This window comes from Aphelocoma coerulescens, chromosome 4, assembly GCF_041296385.1.
Source record: "Aphelocoma coerulescens isolate FSJ_1873_10779 chromosome 4, UR_Acoe_1.0, whole genome shotgun sequence".
NCBI classification, from domain to species: domain Eukaryota; kingdom Metazoa; phylum Chordata; class Aves; order Passeriformes; family Corvidae; genus Aphelocoma; species Aphelocoma coerulescens.
Genome location: NC_091017.1, coordinates 5,876,776 through 5,897,600, shown reverse-complemented (window position 1 = coordinate 5,897,600; position 20,825 = coordinate 5,876,776). Strand labels below are relative to the sequence as shown.

The window sequence follows — 20,825 nt, the reverse complement described above, 5'->3', positions numbered from 1 at the left end:
ATGGGTCACCCTGTCATGGAAGGAGATCCGGTTGGTCAGGCAGGACCTGCCTTTCATAACCCTGTGCTGCTTGGGGCTGATCCTCTGGCTGTCACATAATGTGACTTCTGGCAAATTAGCACAGCACTTCCCGAAAAGTTTCACTGTTATGTTCCTTGGCATCGACTGTGAACTCGTGATGTAAAGTGTCTCGGAAGAACAGAATTTTATCAAACAGTTTCAAAGGGCACTTAAAGAGAAAGCCTGATCAATATCTTGTTAATGCCACACTTTTATTAGTGTTGCTGTAGGCTGGGAGAAGTCATTGTGCCTCATTTCTTATGTGCATATATTTTTCCTAGTGGAATTTAAATTATGTTAGGATTCAGAACTACAAGTATTGTGAAGTGGAAAGAAGCAGAGCACAGGGAGACAAGAGGCTGTGGAATAGCGTTTTGTGGAGCAGCTTCAATATGCTAGGACTCTTCTGCCTGGGAAAATGTAGCTCAGAGAGGCTGTGGTACAAATGTCATAGATAGTGGGAATATGACATTACTGCTCGCTGTCTCTTCCAGTCAGAAGTTGAAGGACATCAAATGGAACAAGGACATTTTGGTTTGTGAACTACAAAAGGAGGGGTTATTTGATGCTGCATGTAGCTAAGCTGCAGACGGCTTTGCTGTTGTGGATGCCAGAGCCTTACATCAGTTCATGCAAGACTTGGACAAACCTGTGGAAGTGTGGTCCCTTAAGGGATGTTAAGTGCAGAGACTGAATCTCTGGTTCAGAAAGTCCCTGGAAGCAGTGGTTGCTGAGAATACTGGGAAAATTTGGTCTTCTAGTGCTTGCCCAGTGCTTACATTATTCCTTAGACATCTGCTTCCAGCCATTTTTAGAGGTAGAGTGATTTGGGAATCTTTCCCAGACGTGACTGATGGCTTTTCTTGGTGGTGTTCCCAACAGGTAAAAACTGACAGAGGAATGCTTCTGGATGCTCCTAAGGTATTTTGTAGGCATTTTGTTAGGGTCACACAGATTTGAAGTGAGATTTTAATTTAAGATACCATTACCATTTCTTCATATCTTGTAGTAGCATTCATTCTCAAAAAGTAATTTCATACAGAGAACTATGTGAGAAGAAAATTAATTTTGATAGGGAAAGAAATGTTGCAGGAAAAATTCCTTGACACAAATAGCTGAGGGGGCAAGGCAGCATTGTGGTGGGGGAAGGGGTGGAAAATGTGGTCATTTCCAACCGCCTCCTTTCATTGTGGGATTGGCATCACTTGGGAAAGTAATTTTAACCTCATGGCTACTTTAATTTCCTGTTCTGTAAATTGGTAGCTGCTTAACTTCCCAGCTTAGTGAACAGTGATTTCAGCTGGACTTCAGACATCCTCTGAAGGAGTACCTAGTTGGGGAACTACCAAAGAGTTGTCAGAAGTCTTGTGCTTCTGGAAAAAAAAAGGTGGTGGGGGTGGAAGGCTGTGTTTTAAAATCCATGTAATACTGAACACTTTCAGATCACAAGTATTCTGTACTTCCTTTTTACATCTCTGAGAAAATTTCCTCCTAGTCTGTTCTGCTAGTTTCTGCTGTTATTGCCAGACATGAAATTGTACCACTATTTCCATTTTGCATTTTTCTCAGTCAGAAAACAACAAACCTCCCCCTAACAAGGCTTATGAATCATTTCTGAAGTGGGTTAAATTCTTGCATTAACAGGCAAGATTTGCCTATATTCCCATTTGAATGCTTGGTAGGTGATAATGTGTTGACCAAAGTCTTCTGAAGGTAAATTTGTTCAGTCAAATAAATGAAAAAGGTTATTATGGTCTTGAGTAAAACAAAAAATACTTATGATGTGCATGCCTTCTGGACATGTGCAAACAGCAATTTTACAAGAGAGTAAACTGTCAGTTACGTATTTTTGTCACCTCGTTTCGTTTTCCGAATCAGTGTACTATAAAGTCAAAGTTTACTTGCCAAGTGTATTTAAAGATAATTTAGTCAGTGAAACTTACAGACCTAAATCACTATGAAGTTTCCCCAAAAAAATGGTAGTGGTGTGTGGAAATACTGAACAGATGCATGATGGTTATGTAGTACTATTTAAAGATACATGTAAATGCAGTTAGGTATATTTTTAAGAAACACCCTTAAAGAGAGCAATGATAGATGCAAATTTGAAATTTTTAGCCACACAATCAGATGTGTTGTTAGAGCTGCATCCCGAGGATGCAGATAATCCTTTCCCAGTAATAGGAGCTTGGCAACTTCAATATAAATAAAAGCTAATACATCAAAGTCACTACCAAATGCCTCAGTCTGCTACTAATTTGCATTTTATTTGTGAAGGTATGGCAGAAATTCTGTTCTTTGTAATACTGTTATTCATTCAGACTTGAACTCTTCAAGCTTTGATATTTCAGTTGTCTTTTAGATTTTTGTTTCATGACCAACTGTTGTTCACTATTAGTTTCTGATAAGCAATAGCAACAGCTTTGGCAGAGACAACAGTAGTGAAGTTCTTAAGCTTTAGGCCAAGTAGCTTCTTAGTGAAGCAACGTTTTTCCAAATCTGCTAATTAGCCTTGAACACTGTTACATAATTTTAAAGTATTGTTATACTTAGAAGTTAATGAAAAGGTAGTGGTGCCTAAACAAGAATTACATCACTGCCTGTTCAAAGTGTTTCTGTTAGTTTAGTCTACTTCGATGTTTTCCATGGTAACTATTTTTAAAAAGTTACTTTGCATTTTAAGTCGATCATAGCTTCATCTTGGACGCCCTGTATGACAGTCAATGAATTGTTCAATGCATTTAAAATGCTGATTTTGTGTCATGTTCCTTCCAGGTGCATTCTGCTCCCTCTCTTGGGAATGAAGCCCCCTCAGCAGAGCCTCTTCATGCTGGTGGATTCGGTGGACGAGGGCTGTAACGTTGCCGAGGGTGAACAGACTTCCACGAGTTTATCTGGGACAATAGCAGACATTTTAGCCAGCCACTTCGAGTTCTTCCCTCCCTGGCTGCTCCTCCTGTGTTCTGCCCGCAAGCAAAGCAAAGCTGTTACAAAAATGTTTACAGGTGAGCACAGAGTACAGGAATTGTTTGGGACCTGTACCTAGGACGTTGTATTTATCAGGCCCTGGGGGATGGTGGAAAGCACTGCTGCATGCTTAGTTCTGAAAAATGGCAATAGCAAAAATGGCAATTCTAAAAAACACACATCCCAGTTTACCCAGGACCATGGAAAGCTTCAATCAGACCAGCATTTTAGAGTTAAATTATATCTTTGCAAACATCCATGTTCTCCACAGTGTTCTTGCTTTGCTCGTTTTATAAAGCTTAAAACAGTGTAGGTGATGTGTAAGTGTAGAAGTATTTCAGCTGCATACACCCATTCCTTACAACCTTAGGTTTTCCTTTCATCTCCCATTAAAATCTCTTCCCATGTTTGCAGAAAGTGGGTAATAATCTCTGAAGGTGAAACTGGAGAGAGGAACAATGTAGATGTGAATTCTTGTGCTTTTGGCAAAGGTTGCACAGTAAAAAAAATTTTTACAGCTTCTTCATCCAGGCTTTACTGTGTCATGAGAACATTTCTTCACTGTAACGATATTGTTACTGGAAGTTCTCTGAAATTTAATAAAAGGCAATATCTGGACTGGATTCCAGGCCTGTGTATAAAGCCTGTGTGTATAAAGGACACAATTAGGACAAAAATGTGATTATAGAACTTAGACCCATAGGCTTGCTCGTTTCCACAGTGGCAAAAGGTCAATGGGATAATTGCATTTTGGAATGAAGTACTGTATTAATCAGTGGCAGACATGAAGACTGGTATTTGGGAGTATGTGAGAACTAAAAGAAACTTGGGGGTAGCTTCACAGGGTTCCTTTAGGCATTCGTATGGGAATAGTTTTGTCAAAGCTTGGCTGATTACATACCTTGTCATTGCCAAAAAAACAGACAAATCTTTTTCACAACAGTTCTATTTCCTTTCCATTAAATCATACAGTATTTCAGACTAGTCCTAAAAAATTGCTCTTGTCTTCTAAGTATATTTCCAGATGGAATTCCTGACAGGAATCAGCAGAAGTAATGGATATACCTTTAAAATAAATTTAATTCCACTGAGTTAATTTTTCATTTCCACAGAGTATGACTTGATGAATAGCATAAAGGAAATTAGTGTGTGATACTATAATCCCATCTTCACTGTGGAAAAGGTAGAGCAAAGAAAGAATTGGGTACAAACTGAGAAGAAATTTTAGGGTCTATTCAGAGGAAGTGGTGGTTTAGCCACTATGAAAGGAAAATGTGACATTACAGCCAATGTGATGGCTGCCCTTTTAATACACTGTTGGAGGATTTCCCTGTTACCAGCCAGTACTCAAGTTTGCAGAAGGTGTAGTGAGGATATGAGGAGCATGGCTGAAGCTTCTGTTAACTTCAAAAACGATGCAACTTTGTTGCAACTTTGTAAAACTGCAAATAATATGGATTTTTTTTTGGGTTCTGGCCTGAAAAGGATTGACTGACATTAACTCTTCTACTGGGGCAAACTCTTCTCCTGCTTTGTGGTATTTGAATGTTTACTTTTAGCTGAGCCAATTTTTAAAGCTATTTATTTTCAGCTGGTGGGCAGGCAGAATTGAAGATCAACAATAAGTATTTGGACCAAATAAAAATCAGTTGCACTGTAACTTGGTAAGAGAGATTGGGATTCTTTTAGGATGGATTAAGAAAATGTGTCCCATCTGTAGTTCTTTCTGTTAAAAAAGTTTTGGAGTATGGTATGAAATATACATTAAGCAATATTAATTTGTTTGCAGTAAGTTTATATCTGTTTTCACTTAAAATTTTCATGCAGTGAAAACTTCCTCCGGATTTGTCTGACAGATAAGTTTAGCTCTCATTTCAGCAAAGTGTACCCAATGACTGGAAGCAGTATTGCTGCAGTGGCCTTATCCTAAGATGCTCTTTTGTGGGTGTGCAGTAGAGATGGGAGTTCTGCAAGCAGCTCCCAAGCCAAAACTAGTGATGACATGGAAGAGAGAGTCCAGTCTTTCTCACCCACTGTCATCCTGACGCTGCCAGTGGTGAATATCATCCCTAGCACGCTTAAGAATGAGAAAAGGAGGAGGGGTGTTTACTCTGATCCTCTTTGTTCTGTCACTTCTGGTGGCGACTTATTTATGAAAACTGAATAGTTGTGCCTGCATCTGCTGCAGCTTGTGCTCTGGGCCCTTCTGTATTCCCAGATCTGTAGTAGCAGAGTGTGCTACAGATTTTTTGCCTTTACTCAGATTCTCAGCTTTCATTAATTAAAAAAAAAAAAAATAAAAAAAAAAAAATAAAAAAAGCCTTGCCTCTTGTGGCTGCAGAGACAACCTCAAAAATATGAACCAAATGTGAGATGATGCCTGGCTGAGTCTGTGGTCGTCCTCCACAGTGAGCAAATGCCAGATGAGTTAGGAAAGGAGGGGGACAGATAACTGCCTTCTCTTCATGTGCTCTGTCACCAACTGCCACGTGCTGCCTGCTTTCTTTTCCTAATTGCTTTTCTCCTAAATTTAACAATGCTGTCCTGCACCCATAGTTGTCCACAATTGTCTCCCACATCATCATTTGTTACCATTTGACTCCAAGTATGGGCCCTCAAGCAGCTACATCAACACAGCCTTTCCAACGTGAAAGTGGCACAGAGCATACAGTTTATTTTTTTATTGTTGTTTTTTAGCTAATGAACTTATTCTAATGATTCTTGAAAGCATAGAAGTCATGCTTACAAAACTAATTTCCTGGCTTGAAAAATCCATCATATTAGTTGGAAAATTTGAGGCATTTCAAAAGCGGGCAATTTCACATAGGTAATTTGGAGTGAACAGCAGATAATTTCTCATTAGCAGTATAAAAGTAGGTGGACAAAAGTGTGTATGTACAAATGGTTTAAGGCAGCTTTTTTTAATAGGAATTTACTTAATTTCTTCTTTTTTTGCTAGACACATAAATCAAGTGTGTGTGGCATCTGGATGATTATACCCCTCAATTAAACACTGGCATTCTTCCAAAGAATTCCTTCACATGCATGAGGCATGAGTGCACCAGTGCAGCACAGCCTGTGCAGATGTCATGTCTCAGGGAGCCATAGTTCTCATAAAGTTAGTGGCAAATACCAAAAAGATGCTGGAAACTTTAATAAAAAGAACCAAAAAGTGGAGGTGAAAGGGTTCAGTTTAGCCTCAGAGGCATCTTAAGTGCTGTTCACCCACTTGTCCATAGGCAGAAATAGACAATGTCATCCATTTTACACTCATCCTTTTATTTGTCATTCAGTTCCAGAGAGGTACTTTTAAGAGTTGGTATTTATCCAAATTTATTCTTGATTGGAAATCTTGGGAATGTGTCTTTCTCATGTTTCTGCTATTTACTGATCTGAATAGGTGTGGAGGGTTGTTTTCCTTATAGCCTTTCCAAAAAAAAAAAAAAAAGCAAAAATGCGAAAACTTTAGAGAAATACAGTAAAAAATCACAACCCAGCTTCTCTCAAAAACCTATTTGGTGATTAAAGCTACTCAGGTAGTTCTATTGCTGAATCCCTAAATGAAATCAGTTGCCAGATTTGGAGCTGAACCTTTCTCATTAGCTGCCATTCCAGAAAATAAATGGCATGAGACTACTTCAGGAGGGATTTCTTCCAAAATAAAAAAATCTGAGTTGTCCTCTAATTTTTCATTGTAGGTTGGAATTTATTTGGGTGACTTCATGTTTCTTTGAAGTCTTCATGGGAGTTGGATTTTTACTATAAAAGATAAACTATATATATTTATGTGGTTGTAAAATCCACTTTTATAATATTGAAGCTTTGAAAAAGTTTATTTCTTGTTTAAGTTTGGGGTTTGGAAAGAAAAATTATTTAGAATGCTTGGGAAATATATAGGGAGCTTTTAATTACTATGTCCTTTCTTTTCACTACCGCTTTGAAAACACCTTACTAGGGAACTTCATATTTCCTTGTAAAAAGCTGTGTGTGAACTCGGAACTTAGTTGCCTTGTAATTAAAGAGGGAAGACAAAATTGTTTTAAATGGACTATTACCTGTAGATCTAATTAAATAAACTTCTGTGCAGTGACACGGACCAGTGAGAGCAGCATACTTCAGCCTCAGTGTCTCATGGCACCTGCAGAAGAGGCAGAGAAATTTGTAATGCACAATATACTGCAAATGCACTAAAAGCTGAGTGTGCTGCCTGAGTCTCCAGGTGCCCTTTACTCTGCTGGATAAGTTATTCTTTTTGAGCAGGTGTGCATAAAATACCTAATTGAATACATATTTAGATCAGCAGTGTAAATTATTAATACCAAATTACTGCCATGTTTGTAATCATTTGGATTACTCTAAAGCTAACAATTCAGTTAAATACATTAAAATGTATTTAAAACTTCTGTTATGTGCTTATGTAAATCCATTTAAAGATATGAAAGTGGAAGGATATTTTTAACTATTGAAACTTGCTAGTTAATAGCTTTTTTACTATTGAAGTATGAAAAGGTTGACATGCTATAAAAGTATTTATGACCACATACTTTTTTTTCCCCTTTTGAATGACCCTAGATCTTGCCAAGGAATACATTTGGAACAGATTTGTTTACAGAACTGTCAGAAATGTAATAAATCAGAACAATCCATATTGGAGCTCCCGTTGGGTTGAAAGTGATGTGTTGTAAGAAAAATTTTAACAATGCAAAAAGCAGGGTCGTGGGACTGCAAGTTCTGTCTACTGTAACTTCTGTTTTGCTGAGCTTAAAGTAGTTCATGGGAATGCATCTGAAACAAAATGAGCTTTCTCTTAATATTTTGGTGCTTCTTGTCCATGAAAGTGACTTATTGTATGGGTTGAAAAGCAAGTTTGCAGGATCTTTGGAGATGTAAAATGACCTCATTTAGACAGATATTTGGGGAAAAAAAAATATGGCTTTGTTTTCCTTCTTCAATCTAGCAACAAAAATCGCAGACTTAAAAAAATACAGTTCTATCTATAAGGCCTCTTTTGAATTATTTGCTTATTATAGTATGGCCTGGTGCAGTGGTTAAAATTAACTTCCTGTTTATGTCCAGAAGTCTGTTACAATGGCAGTTTGTTAATCCCAGCCCTTAAAGAATGTTTCATCCCTGTGATATGTGGACGTCTGCGTGAGTGTAGTGTGCTCCTTGTTATCCCAGCTTATTTTCAGATACAATATATAGGATCTCATTAGCAAGGAATGTATGGAAATACTGCTGAAAAGAAAAAAAGGAAAGGAAAAAAAAAGCAATTTTTGGCTTCCATAAACATGCAGCCAATCAAATAGTTTAAAAACTGCTCTGAAGCCTTCTGAAATTTATTTACTTGTCTGAAGTGCTTAGATATTTAGTGTATCTCAGGTAAATACAGATCAAGGTAATATTTTTAGCCGTAATATGGAGCAAAGTAATCAGAGCATCGTAGAATGTTTTGTGTTGGAAGACCTTGAAGACCATCTTGTTCCAACCCCCTGCCATGGGCAAGGACACCTTCCACTATCCCAGGTTCCTCAGAGCCCCATCCAGCCTGGCCTTGAACACTTCCAGGAATGGAGCATCCAGTGAGCACTGATACCTCATATAAAAAAAAACACCAAACACACAAACCCTTCCTTTTTTGCTTTTTTTATTTGGAGTGCTTATGGTTTGGGTTTTTTTGTTATCACATCCTTAATTATTTTGTTCACTTTGCCACCCATTTTGGGAAGCAAAATGAAAATTGTTTTTCAAAGAACACTTGCAGGGCAAGCAAGAGTCTTTTGTTTTTGAAGCAGAGATACAGAGACTGAGGCGCTTAAACAGTTACCACTCTGCAAGTTTTCCTGGGAAGGCTGGGAGTCAGGGGAGGTGAAGTGTAGTCCTTAGTCAGGCAACACTGAACATCGGCTGAAATCTCAGGATTGCTGTTGTGCCAGTCCATTGGGAATTTTCTCATGACAGGGAAAAGAAATCCACTACTTAAAAAACACTTGAGCGATGTAAAAATAAAAATAGCTTGCGTTGGCAGGTATATATCAGAAGGAAGGATGTGGACACAGGATTCATGTGAGAGTTTGGGGGTTTTGTGAGCAGGGTCACTTAGGTTGAAAGACATAGAGAATGAGTTTGCAGAGCTCTCTGCCTGTTCTTGTTCAGCCAAGTGACAGAGACAGATCTGTACGAGGAGAAGAAGAGCAGTTCAGAGGAAGGTGAGTGAACGGGGTGGTTGTATTTGCTCCAAGTTGAGCAAAACAGAGCTGTTCCCTCTGCACACATGAGCCAAGCAAAGGGACACTTGTCTCTAATTACAGCTGCTTGTATGCGTGTGACTGTGGGTCCATGCACCAAGCAATGCCCTGGTTTTGGTGTTACTTTTTCACTTCTGTATCTTCTGAAGGATCCTGACCTAGAAACAGCCTTTCACTTCAAGTGGGAGCTTGGGATCTGCAGAATCACAGGGCACTGTCTGTTCTTACTCAGCAAAGTTTTTTATTTGGGTTATGTGCAAGAATTAAGGGCTTCACAAAGTTACATACAGAATGTTTTAATAAAATGCATAGTAAATCAGTGAATTACGCCATCCTACAGGTCAGGTTAGGACATTACTTGAATTTGTGGCTCAGTATGGTGAATAAAGCTGATTCTGTGTTTCCTTTTAGAGACAAAAAAAAAAAAAGACGCCTCTGGAATGGAGAAAGATTATTTTCTTCCTCCTGGCCTTCTCATTCAAAAAATCTTGAAGTAGTCAATCTTACTTATCTAGTCTTACCCTCTGAACTGACTGTGCAAAAGTGTCCTCTCCAGTGATTTTATTTTGTGGAGAGGCATGATTTTGTTTTAGGTATTCTATTGGTTTAGTCCTGTTTGTAGTGCTTCCAAAATTACTAAGGGAAGCAGAAATATTTTAGTAACACTTCCATAGTTGGCCTCTCAGTTCTGATCTGTCATGTTTGTACAGTGCTCATGTAGACTAAACAATTAAGAGAATGATCTTAATGGGACATTCAGAACCACCATGCTGAAGCCACTGGGGAACAAAAACCACAGCTCTGTTATCAGCCTGAACTTGCTGTCAGAACAAGCTCACAGTCTGAGCAGCTCGATCCACAGAGTGTTTAAATACAATAAAAACATAGTTCTAGAAGCACCATCCTTCACAGGCTCACTTAAAATGATTTGTTCCGTGGAGATGGGGCCAGAATTGAATTGAACACGTTGATCTATGGTTGCTTTTCCTTCGGTATAATTTAGAGTTTAGTAACTTTGCTTTGGTTTGAAGAGCGGAGCTGGTTTTGTTTCTGAGTAAAGAAACAAAAGCTGGCTGTAAAGACAGGACTACAACCTGTCCCTGGAGAAGCAAGGTGCAATTCTGGCCTGAAACACAGTCACTGAAGCTGCTGTGTCTGTGACCTCTGTGGTTTTCCTGTAACTTCCGCAAGATCAGCGTTCAAACAGCGCAATGTGTCATTAATCAGAGAGGGTAGGTCCTCATCAGGTGCTTACCTTGGCCCTACCAGAGCAAATGTTTGAAATGGCAGAGGCAGCCCTGTATCCACACAGCTCTGCCTTCTCTCAGCCCCATTCCTGAGAGTCTTCCAGGCCACTGAGGCGGCGCAGGGAACTTCCTCGCACGTGCTGCTAGGAACAGTGTCCTTTTCCTTGAGTGGGAAGGGGACGGACACAGTCTGTGTACATGAAATAATGTCCCTTTTTCCTCTGAAGAGTAAACAGGTTGGAAAAACAATGAGATCCTATGACTACAAGAAAACCTGTTTCTCTATGCAATGAGTCACCTACCAGAGAACCAGGGTGTTTATCTAAAACTCAGTTCTCACCTGCAGAAAGCAGGTAATTTTCAGTGTACAGAGGTCTAGATATTTAAAACTGGTTTTGAGTGTCTCTCCTGTATCATAAAAGCTTTTAAAAGAAACAGTGGTGGTCAAGTTAGTGATTTATGTACATTTAATCATGCATATGCAGCAGGTGTGAATACCCTCTTCTGTAATTAAATAAACATAATAATTGTCTTAATCTAAGTAGCTGAAAATTACTTGGAATTCCATTGTTAACCACATTGGAGAAGGGATTATTCCTTTAATAATATAATAATACTTAATCTTATTTTGGTTGCAGTTTTGATGGTTTTGCTTAGGTGTTTAGTATTGTCCAAGGCAGACACACAGTGCCTAATTCAGAGTGATTTTCAATTTTTTTTTTTTGTTAATAGCACATATTTTTTCTTATAGTAGATGATGATAACAGTGCATCTAATGATCAAAGTTTTCTGCTATTATAATTAATTTATATTCACTGTGTTTACAGGGAAAAATATTTTTATTTGGTCGTTCCCCACCCAAAAATGTCTTAGTTTTTATTTACTCTTCTTTCAACATTGAGTTAAGCAGAACTGGATCAGAAGTAATTACAACTTTCTTCCCTCTCAACAGGTTTTCGAAAAATCAGTCTGGACGACCTCCGAAAGGCTTACATTGTGAAAGATGTGCAGCAATATATTCTGCATCGTTTAGACCAGGAAGAAGCCCTGAGACAACACCTCACAAAAGAAACGGCAGAAATGCTGAATCAGCTTCACATCAAAAGCAGCGGTTGCTTTTTGTATCTGGAACGTGTCCTAGATGGAGTTGTGGAGAATTTTATTATGTTACGGGAGATCCGTGATATTCCAGGAACATTAAATGGCCTCTACCTTTGGCTCTGTCAGAGACTTTTTGTGAGAAAACAGTTTGCAAAGGTCCAGCCTATCCTTAATGTAATTCTTGCAGCCTGCAGGCCCTTAACCACCACGGAATTATATCACGCGGTGTGGACCAAAAACATGACACTGACGATGGAAGACTTTCAACGCAAATTGGATGTCCTGTCAAAAGTCCTTATCGATGGCCTTGGAAATACAAAAATCCTGTTTCATTACAGTTTTGCTGAGTGGTTGCTGGATGTAAAGCACTGTACACAGAAATACTTGTGTAACGCTGCAGAGGGACACAGAATGCTGGCGATGAGTTACACCTGCCGGGCAAAGGATTTAACACCGTTAGAAGCTCAAGAGTTTGCATTGCATCTCATTAATTCTAATTTACAGTTGGAGACTTCAGAGCTGGCTTTGTGGATGATATGGAATGGCACACCTGTCAAAGACTCCCTGTCAACCTTAATTCCTAAAGAGCAAGAGGTATTACAGCTGCTGGTAAAGGCTGGTGCTCACGTCAACAGCGAAGATGACCGCACATCCTGCATCGTTCGGCAGGCCCTGGAGAGGGAGGACTCCATCCGCACCTTGCTGGACAACGGGGCGTCCGTAAACCAGTGCGATTCCAATGGGAGAACACTCCTGGCCAATGCGGCCTACAGCGGCAACCTCGATGTGGTCAACTTGCTGGTGTCAAGGGGAGCAGATCTGGAGATCGAAGACACCCACGGGCAAACAGCACTGACCTTGGCTTCTCGGCAGGGGCACACCAAGGTGGTCAACTGCCTCATTGGCTGTGGGGCCAACGTCAACCACACGGACCACGACGGCTGGACGGCGCTGCGGTCAGCAGCGTGGGGAGGGCACACGGAGGTGGTGTCCGCGCTCCTGTACGCCGGCGTCAAAGTGGACTGTGCGGATGCCGACAGTCGGACGGCGCTGAGAGCGGCAGCGTGGGGAGGGCACGAAGATATTGTGCTGAATCTGCTCCAGCACGGTGCTGAAGTTAATAAAGCTGACAACGAGGGCAGAACAGCTCTGATCGCAGCTGCGTACATGGGGCACAAAGAGATCGTGGAGCACTTGCTGGACCACGGTGCAGAGGTGAATCATGAGGACGTGGACGGGAGAACGGCGCTGTCTGTGGCTGCGCTCTGTGTGCCGGCCAGTAAGGGACACGCCTCGGTGGTCAGCCTCCTCATCGACCGCGGTGCTGAAGTTGACCACTGTGACAAGGATGGCATGACTCCACTGCTGGTAGCTGCATATGAAGGACATGTGGACGTGGTTGATCTGCTTCTGGAAGGAGGAGCTGATGTTGATCACACGGACAACAACGGCCGGACACCGCTTCTGGCAGCAGCCTCCATGGGCCACGCCTCAGTTGTGAATACTCTCTTGTTTTGGGGTGCAGCTGTTGACAGCATTGACAGTGAAGGTAGAACAGTTCTGAGCATAGCATCTGCACAGGGCAATGTTGAAGTAGTACGGACTCTGCTGGACAGGGGGCTAGATGAAAATCACAGAGACGATGCAGGCTGGACACCTTTGCACATGGCAGCTTTTGAAGGTCACAGGCTGATCTGTGAAGCTCTTATAGAACAAGGTGCTAGAACAAATGAAATCGATAACGATGGACGGATACCTTTCATATTAGCCGCACAAGAAGGTCACTATGATTGTGTGCAGATGTTACTGGAAAATAAATCCAACATTGATCAGAGAGGCTACGATGGGAGAAACGCTCTCCGGGTTGCTGCCTTAGAAGGTCACAGAGATATAGTTGAGCTACTTCTCAGCCATGGAGCAGATGTGAACTACAAAGATGCTGATGGCCGGCCAACGCTTTATATCCTAGCATTAGAAAACCAGCTTACAATGGCTGAGTATTTTTTAGAAAATGGTGCAAACGTTGAAGCAAGCGATGCTGAAGGAAGAACAGCACTCCATGTTTCCTGCTGGCAGGGCCATTTGGAGATGGTGCAGGTGCTGATAACTTACCATGCTGATGTGAACGCTGCAGATAACGAGAAGAGATCCGCTTTGCAGTCTGCTGCATGGCAAGGCCACGTGAAGGTCGTGCAGCTTCTCATCGAGCATGGTGCTCTGGTTGACCACACATGTAATCAAGGTGCTACTGGACTCTGCATTGCAGCCCAAGAGGGGCACATTGACGTTGTCCAGATATTACTGGAGCATGGTGCTGATCCCAATCACGCCGACCAATTTGGGCGCACTGCTATGCGAGTTGCAGCCAAAAACGGACACTCCCAGATAATTAAATTACTGGAAAAATATGGTGCATCAACTCTGAATGGTTGCACTCCGTCTCCAGTCCACACAATGGAGCAGAAACCCTTACAATCAGTCTCCTCTAAAATGCAGTCCTTAACGATGAAGTCCAATAGTTCAGGGAGTACTGGAGGAGACATGCAGCCTGGAATGCGGGGATTATCCAACGGGCCTGCGCACGCCTTCAGTTCTCCTTCGGAGTCGCCCGATTCCACAGTTGACCGTCAAAAGTCATCTTTATCAAATAATTCCCTGAAAAGCTCCAAGAATTCTTCTCTCCGCACCACATCCTCGACGGCCACTGCTCAGACGGTGCCCATTGATAGTTTCCACAGCCTGTCATTCACGGAGCAAATCCAGCAGCATTCCCTGCCACGCAGTAGGAGCAGGCAGTCCATTGTTTCCCCTTCTTCCACAACCCATTCCCTAAGTCAAAATCATAATTCACCAAGTAGCGAGTTTGAATGGAGCCAAGTGAAACCTAGTTTGAAATCAACTAAAGCGAACAAAGGAGGCAAAACAGACAACTGCAGCAAGTCTGGGTCAGCTGGAAAAAAAATAAAGCAGAGTAGTTCCTCCCAACCCAAAGTGCTAGAGTATGAAATGACTCAGTTCGATAAACGAGTACCTATTGCCAAATCTGGGACAAGCATGCCGCTGAAATCAATGCCGCCGGAGCCACAGTGCAAAATTTTGGTCCCTCCAGCTCAGCAAGAAGTTGGTCGATCTCAGCAGCAGTTCCTGATTCACCAACAGAGTGGGGAGCAGAAGAAGAGAAATGGCATTATGACGAATCCAAATTACCATCTTCAGAGCAATCAGGTTTTTCTCGGCAGGGTTTCTGTCCCACGAACAGTGCAGGACAGAGGGCATCAGGACGTGCTGGAAGGCTATCCCTCTGCAGAGACAGAACTCAGCCTTAAGCAAGCCTTAAAACTTCAGATTGAAGGTAGCGACCCAAGCTTCAACTACAAGAAGGAAACACCATTGTAAAAGGTAACCTACCCAGTCACAGAGGAGCCAAATGCCTGCATTTCATCTTGTGCATTTAAAATGTGCTAAAATTGCATTTTATTGTCGTTTACCATCATAATTGCTTATGTGATAAATGTTAAAATCTTTCTAACCTGGCAAGTGTTTCCTTCGCTGGCATTTAAAAGGGTCAGCCACAGAGGAATTGGATTGCTGTCATGTTGTCTGTTGAATTCGGTTGCTCCAATTGTGCCTCACTGTCTTTGATAAGTGACTGCATAAAAGAGCAAGTTTCACATAGCATTGATTTGCAATTTCATTTTCAAACATAAGAACAGATGAGAATTTTAATATATGATATTTTCAGGTATAGCTTTCATTTCATTATTTACAAAAATGCTCCTCAGGAAGTTTCTAAAGGTTCTCATAAGTTATAGGCAACCACTCTTCTGAATGTGGATTTCAAGGGTGAAGCATAAGTATATATAAATGAGAAAGTTAAAATACTATTCTAAAGCTTTGATTTTATATTTTTGTTACTGTAGAGGTAATCCTATAAAAGAGGTGGCTTTTCTCAGAGCAAGATTATAATCTATGTTACAGTACTAATTTTCTGACCATTCTGTTGTTCTTAATCAGGGAAGGTCATTTAGATATCTCACCTCCTCTCCAATACTGAATTTTAAGCTGAAAAAGTAATTACAAGTCTCTTTTTAAGACCTGAATGGTTAGTGAGTCAGCTAAAATAGTTTTATTTTTCTCCCTCTTCCTGTTGAGGTGTATGTTTTTTATGGTATTTGGAATGTGTTAATATATTTTCTGTTTGAAATTCAGAGAAGCAGCATTTTTATGAAATGTGTGCTCACTTATTTTTGAAAACATTTTTTTGTGTGTGAATGCAGCATTTTGGACAGCTCAGGCTGCTGCTCCTTAGAACAAGAATGTTTTTGCCAGTTCTGACTCAGTTCTGCTGCAGGTCATCAAAGACAGCGTGTTTCTAGGACAGTTGCAGGTGCTGCAGAATCTGCAGATGGAAGGTTTACAGCTGTCAAAAACACATAAGCAGGCGTTTTCCCAAAATGTCCTGGAAATTGATTTTAATGGAATACATCTGTAGATGTAGCTGAGGTCCCTGGAGAATTGCAGAGCGATAGAATGTTGTGCAGGACCCTGTTGGGTTGGCTTTTTGGTTAAATGAAAGTGTTTGAAACAATAAAGTGTTTAAAGAGCATCTGTGCTAGAGCCTGCACATTTGTAAAATACAAATATTAGCAAAGGGTCACATGAGCTGTGGGACAGGACAGCAGGAGCAGGCATAGAGAGGAATCATCAGCTGGGAGAGAAAAGGCCTTAAATCTTCATAGAAGTTACAAGGATTTCAGATTCCCACAGGAGTACATCATGCCCAAACAGGATAAGAATTTATTTGTAATTTTTTCCGGCTTGCATAAAACTTTAAGATGTGTAATTAAGGATTGTATTTCCTAACTCTTACGTGCCTGCACCTGAGGTTCATCGCTTGCTTTCATGTTATACTTCATTGTAAATCCATTGCATGGTTCTGACATAGAATGTGTTCATCTGACCTGACCTGTCATCAAAAGACTGGTTTGGGTGAATTTTTCCAACTTTATTTATTTTAAAATATAAACAGCATGTAAAGAAATCTGAACGTTCCACATATAATACTAAAATTTGGCTTTGCTTTATCTGGAACAAAGGGCATGTGACTGAAAATTCAGGGTTTCTCTCAGTGAAGTTCTTGGATATGCAAATGTCTAAAAAAATGAGGTGTGAATAACCAAATGGTTCCTTTTGCTTTTCTCTTAACACTTTCCAGAGCGTCATTTTAAAGATGGGAGTTCAGAACAATTTTGTGGATTACGAATTGCTTGGCACAGGCTGTAATTTACCTCCTCTTTTGCCAAGTCTCAAGCACAGAAAAAACGGTAATTTCCCTGACCGGTGGATAAATGAGTCACCTGTGGGGAATCACTTCAGAAGTACTCCATGGCAGCACCACAGGAGTGGCTTTCCTTCCTTGGCTGCTGCTTCCCAGCCTATCCAGGAAGCTCTCCTGCTGTGGGGACCCCCTAGCTGCTTGGGATGGCAGAGAGCACAGGGAATCAGTCTCAGGATTGGGGTTAGGCAGGCAACTTCTCCTCATCAGGTTGTTGTTGTGAGCTTTTAACTTCAGCTAGGGACGATACAGCTCCCTTTCTGACAAGACTGTTTGTGTTACAGACTATTTCAAAGCTTAATGTTTTTATTTTGTACTTCCAGGCCAATTCCATGATGCTGTGAACAGAAGCGCTTCTGCTCCCAATGATTTATCAGCTGGCTGGGATGAAAGCAAAAAATGCTTGTTTAGTCCACCTAGAAATTCAAGAATGTGATTCCTACAGTACAGTTACCTTAATTACTGTAATGTGCCTACATTTTCAGGCTGCCTTCTCAGTATAACCCTCTGTGCTTCAAAATTTTATTTTGTGTACTTTGTATTTAATACACAGAATGAGCACTTTTTTTAATTGCAGAAAGATATATGCTGTATTTCCCTGACCACAGCTGAAAATGGTAAGAACCAGGAATTCTGATTTCCTTTTCCAGATCGCTTGGTAGAGGTGCATGTGCCACAGTGAACTGTGTTATGGAAAAGGCAGTGCTTTTTGTATTTATTTTTCTGTGGCTAAAGAAAATAAGCAAAGAGTTTGTCACATTTGCATTGTTGTCATGTATTGTCAGTTCCCTGTGTACTTCAAAAAGTTCCCTCCAGAATTACAAGTCTTGTAACAGTATTTTATAAATACTGTACTTGTGTGTTCTGTCTGTGTAATTGCTGTTCAGTGGTGGCAAAGAAGCTGGACTGCAACCACCTGCAGTATCTTTGGGTTTTTTAAGAGGCAAAAAACTACTCTCTGGTACTACAGCACCAAATCTGGATGGCAGACTGGGACCACTGAAAGCAATAGGCTAATTTTGGACTCTTGGTCTTCAATAGCCTCTGTTATTGCTACGGTGATGAGGTAACTAATATGGGTGTGTCTGAGGTGCTAAAAGGTCTGATCCTGCTTTCATGTATATCTCTATACATTAGAAACAGCTCTTTCTCTTTTCCAAGGTAAAGGACTATTATTGGGAACGTCAGTAAAGCCAACCATGGAAAATACAGACACTTTGTTAGTGAGGCTGAGAGAATATGCAGCGAGAATGCAGTGGAAAAGCACAGTGACAGCATTGCCTGGGGAGTACAGAGATTACTGAGTTAGCCCTGTCCTGAGACAATAACTCCTTAAAGCACAAACTTGTATGAATGTGGTTACTGCTTCAGGGGGATTAGGTAGAGCCAGCGTGTCTCTGTACCTGGAGCACGGTTAATCAGCAGTCGGGAGAGTCCATCTAAGGATAATGGAAAGCTGGCTTCCCGCTCTTACAACAGAAAAATTTTACTTGTATGAAAGAGGGCAAGGTCAAGGTCATTGTTGTGAAAGTGAGCAGTGTGAGTTTTTCCTTTGAATGTGCACATTTTACTTGCACAGTTCTGCAAGTGACAAAATGAAGCAGGTGGGTTATTTTCTCCTACAAATGCAAGCTATATTCTACTATTCGCCATTACACAGCCTTGCTCTTTAGAAAATAAGCCTATTTTTGTATGCAAGTATTTCTTCTAAAGGCTTGGGTTTCATCTTTTTCATACTCTAATTCTGATCATTCCAGAAATAAGAGGATAGAGAACTGAGGTTATTTTTCATAGCTGATTAATTAGATCCTTAAACTTTGATGAATGGCCCCTGGATGTATATGTAGTGCATATTCTGAGGCACTAAAGGGCTCCTCCATGTCTGGTTATTATGATCAACCATCATCAGAATTTTTATTTTTTTTTTTTTTTTAAATCTTGCACCTCCATTCTTATTTGCTCCTAAATGTAAAAAAAGAATCTTTTATAGTCAGGCATTCAGCATACAGTAAAATTAGATGTTAGAAGCTGACACACGGCAATATGGATTATTCTGAATGTTTCGTATATTGAATTTCTTGTCCCCGTGGGACAATTATAAAATAAACATAACAGGAGTCTGGCAGAATGGCCTTAAGAGGGTTAGTGGCTTAGAAAAGAGAAAGTACCAAAATGTTCTCAGCAAACTTGTTCCAAACCTCAAGTATAGTACATTTGCAATACTGTGCAAGGATACGACTTTTCTTAGTTATTAGATGTATGTTTTGTTCTGTAGAAAGGGATCCCTGAATGCCAGCATTTTTTTTCTACTGACCTTGACTGTCATTGGGATATATTTATTTAATTTTATTGTGTTGTTATTAATTGCACCTTGTGGACAGAGGACGTAAAAATATGGCCAATTTCACAAGGGGCCACAACTTATAGATAGTCTGGCGGGTTTTGTGTGAATAGTATTTACATTTGAAACAGTCACTGGGGAAACCCTCTCTCCAAATCAGCAGAAAGTAGACCTGTCAAAAATGTTTTCAGAATGACAATTCTGCCACATTTTAAATATCCCTTTGGAACAGAGCATGAATTGCTTTAAATCATCTATTTTCTCAGAAGGTCTGTGTAATTCCACATTGCTGTTGCGTGTGATTTTTAGCATCACCATTTGTGAGGGGTTTGTGTGCCAAGCAAAGTTGCTGTTCCCCCTGTTGCTCCCTCTACTCTGCCCTCTCCCATCTGTAAATGGTGGGGAGGTGAGCAGAGGGATGTAGCTGTGACTCAGCACAGCTCCTTCTGCCAGGGCAGCAGTTCTCATCACCACCTGAAAAACCTGAATCAAACAGGAATCCTGTTTCTTTTCATCCCATTTCGCTGGTCTTTCCAAGGTCATCTCCACAGGACATCCAAAATTCTTGACAGGAGAGCTGGGGAAAAAGACTGTTTTGTAGACACGGATATCAATACTGTGTGCATGTGGAAAAACTCATCTGGAGAGAAATGCATTAAGAGATACCGAGGCACAATTGATGCATTTTTGTCTTCTCTGTGATCAGTATTGAAAATGTTGCCGTTTCTTTAAAACTAAAAAGGTGTTTTCCCTCCTCAGTTACTCTGCTATGCAAATGTCTGTTATGCTTAATATTCCCCATCTGAACTCCTCAGTTAACTTGGTTTGCAGATAGACTGTTTTTTCCTGGAGTGGGTTGTAAATAGCCTTTAATGTACATTGAATGAATTTCACATTGTAAAATTTTTATTTTATTCCTTGTATTATATTAAGCGAAAATCCCTGTGTATATTAAAGTGCATAATAAATATATTTGCTTTTCAGCAGACATCTAACTGTTTTAATTTTTCTACCTCATTTCCTGGGACATTTCAGGAAAAGGTTATTAAACTTGATTGACTTTTCTGTAGTACTAAATGAAGCGTGATGTGTGTGTCCAGTAAGCAGCCCAGGCTAGCAAGCCTCAGACCCTGGCATTAATTCCTGTGGCCCTGAGCATTTGCAAGAGAAAATTTGCTGCATGTCCTTCTGTCTAAAATGACCATTTATACTGTAGATACCATGAGGGCCAATAAATTCACTATTTCAGTTGCTGTAAGTTCTTTACAAGAGGATTTTGTTAAGTATTGCCTTGATGAGTGTTTCTCAGTAGTATTTTCAGTTTTAAGCAAAAGCTCTCATATTGATGGGGGCCTCTCATTTTTCTTGAATTTGTTATTAAAAAAGGTAGGGGAGGGAAGTTTTCTTGTCCTTGCAATAATCCCCTTTGGCCCTGTGATCTTGTCCCACTTCTTCAGATCATAAAGCTACCACGATTTGTCTTGAGTGTGAAGGAAGAGTTTGGCTGTGCCTTCTGCAAAGGATGC

The 20,825-nt window shown here is 40.5% G+C and overlaps 1 protein-coding gene across 4 annotated transcripts in view; it reads left to right on the top strand.

Annotated features, from left to right (window-relative positions):
• Nucleotides 1-20,289, top strand: part of ANKRD50 (ankyrin repeat domain containing 50) — a 62,860-nt gene extending 42,571 nt beyond the window's left edge. For 3 of the 4 annotated variants that reach the window (XM_069012634.1, XM_069012632.1, XM_069012633.1), the window contains exons 3-5: nt 2,836-3,065; nt 11,475-15,022; nt 17,282-20,289. In XM_069012634.1, coding sequence (XP_068868735.1) covers nt 2,836-3,065; nt 11,475-15,019 — 3,775 coding nt within the window. In that variant the 3' untranslated portion in view covers nt 15,020-15,022; nt 17,282-20,289. The other variant, XM_069012635.1, reaches the window with a different exon arrangement.
• The last annotated feature ends 536 nt before the right edge of the window (nt 20,290-20,825 follow it).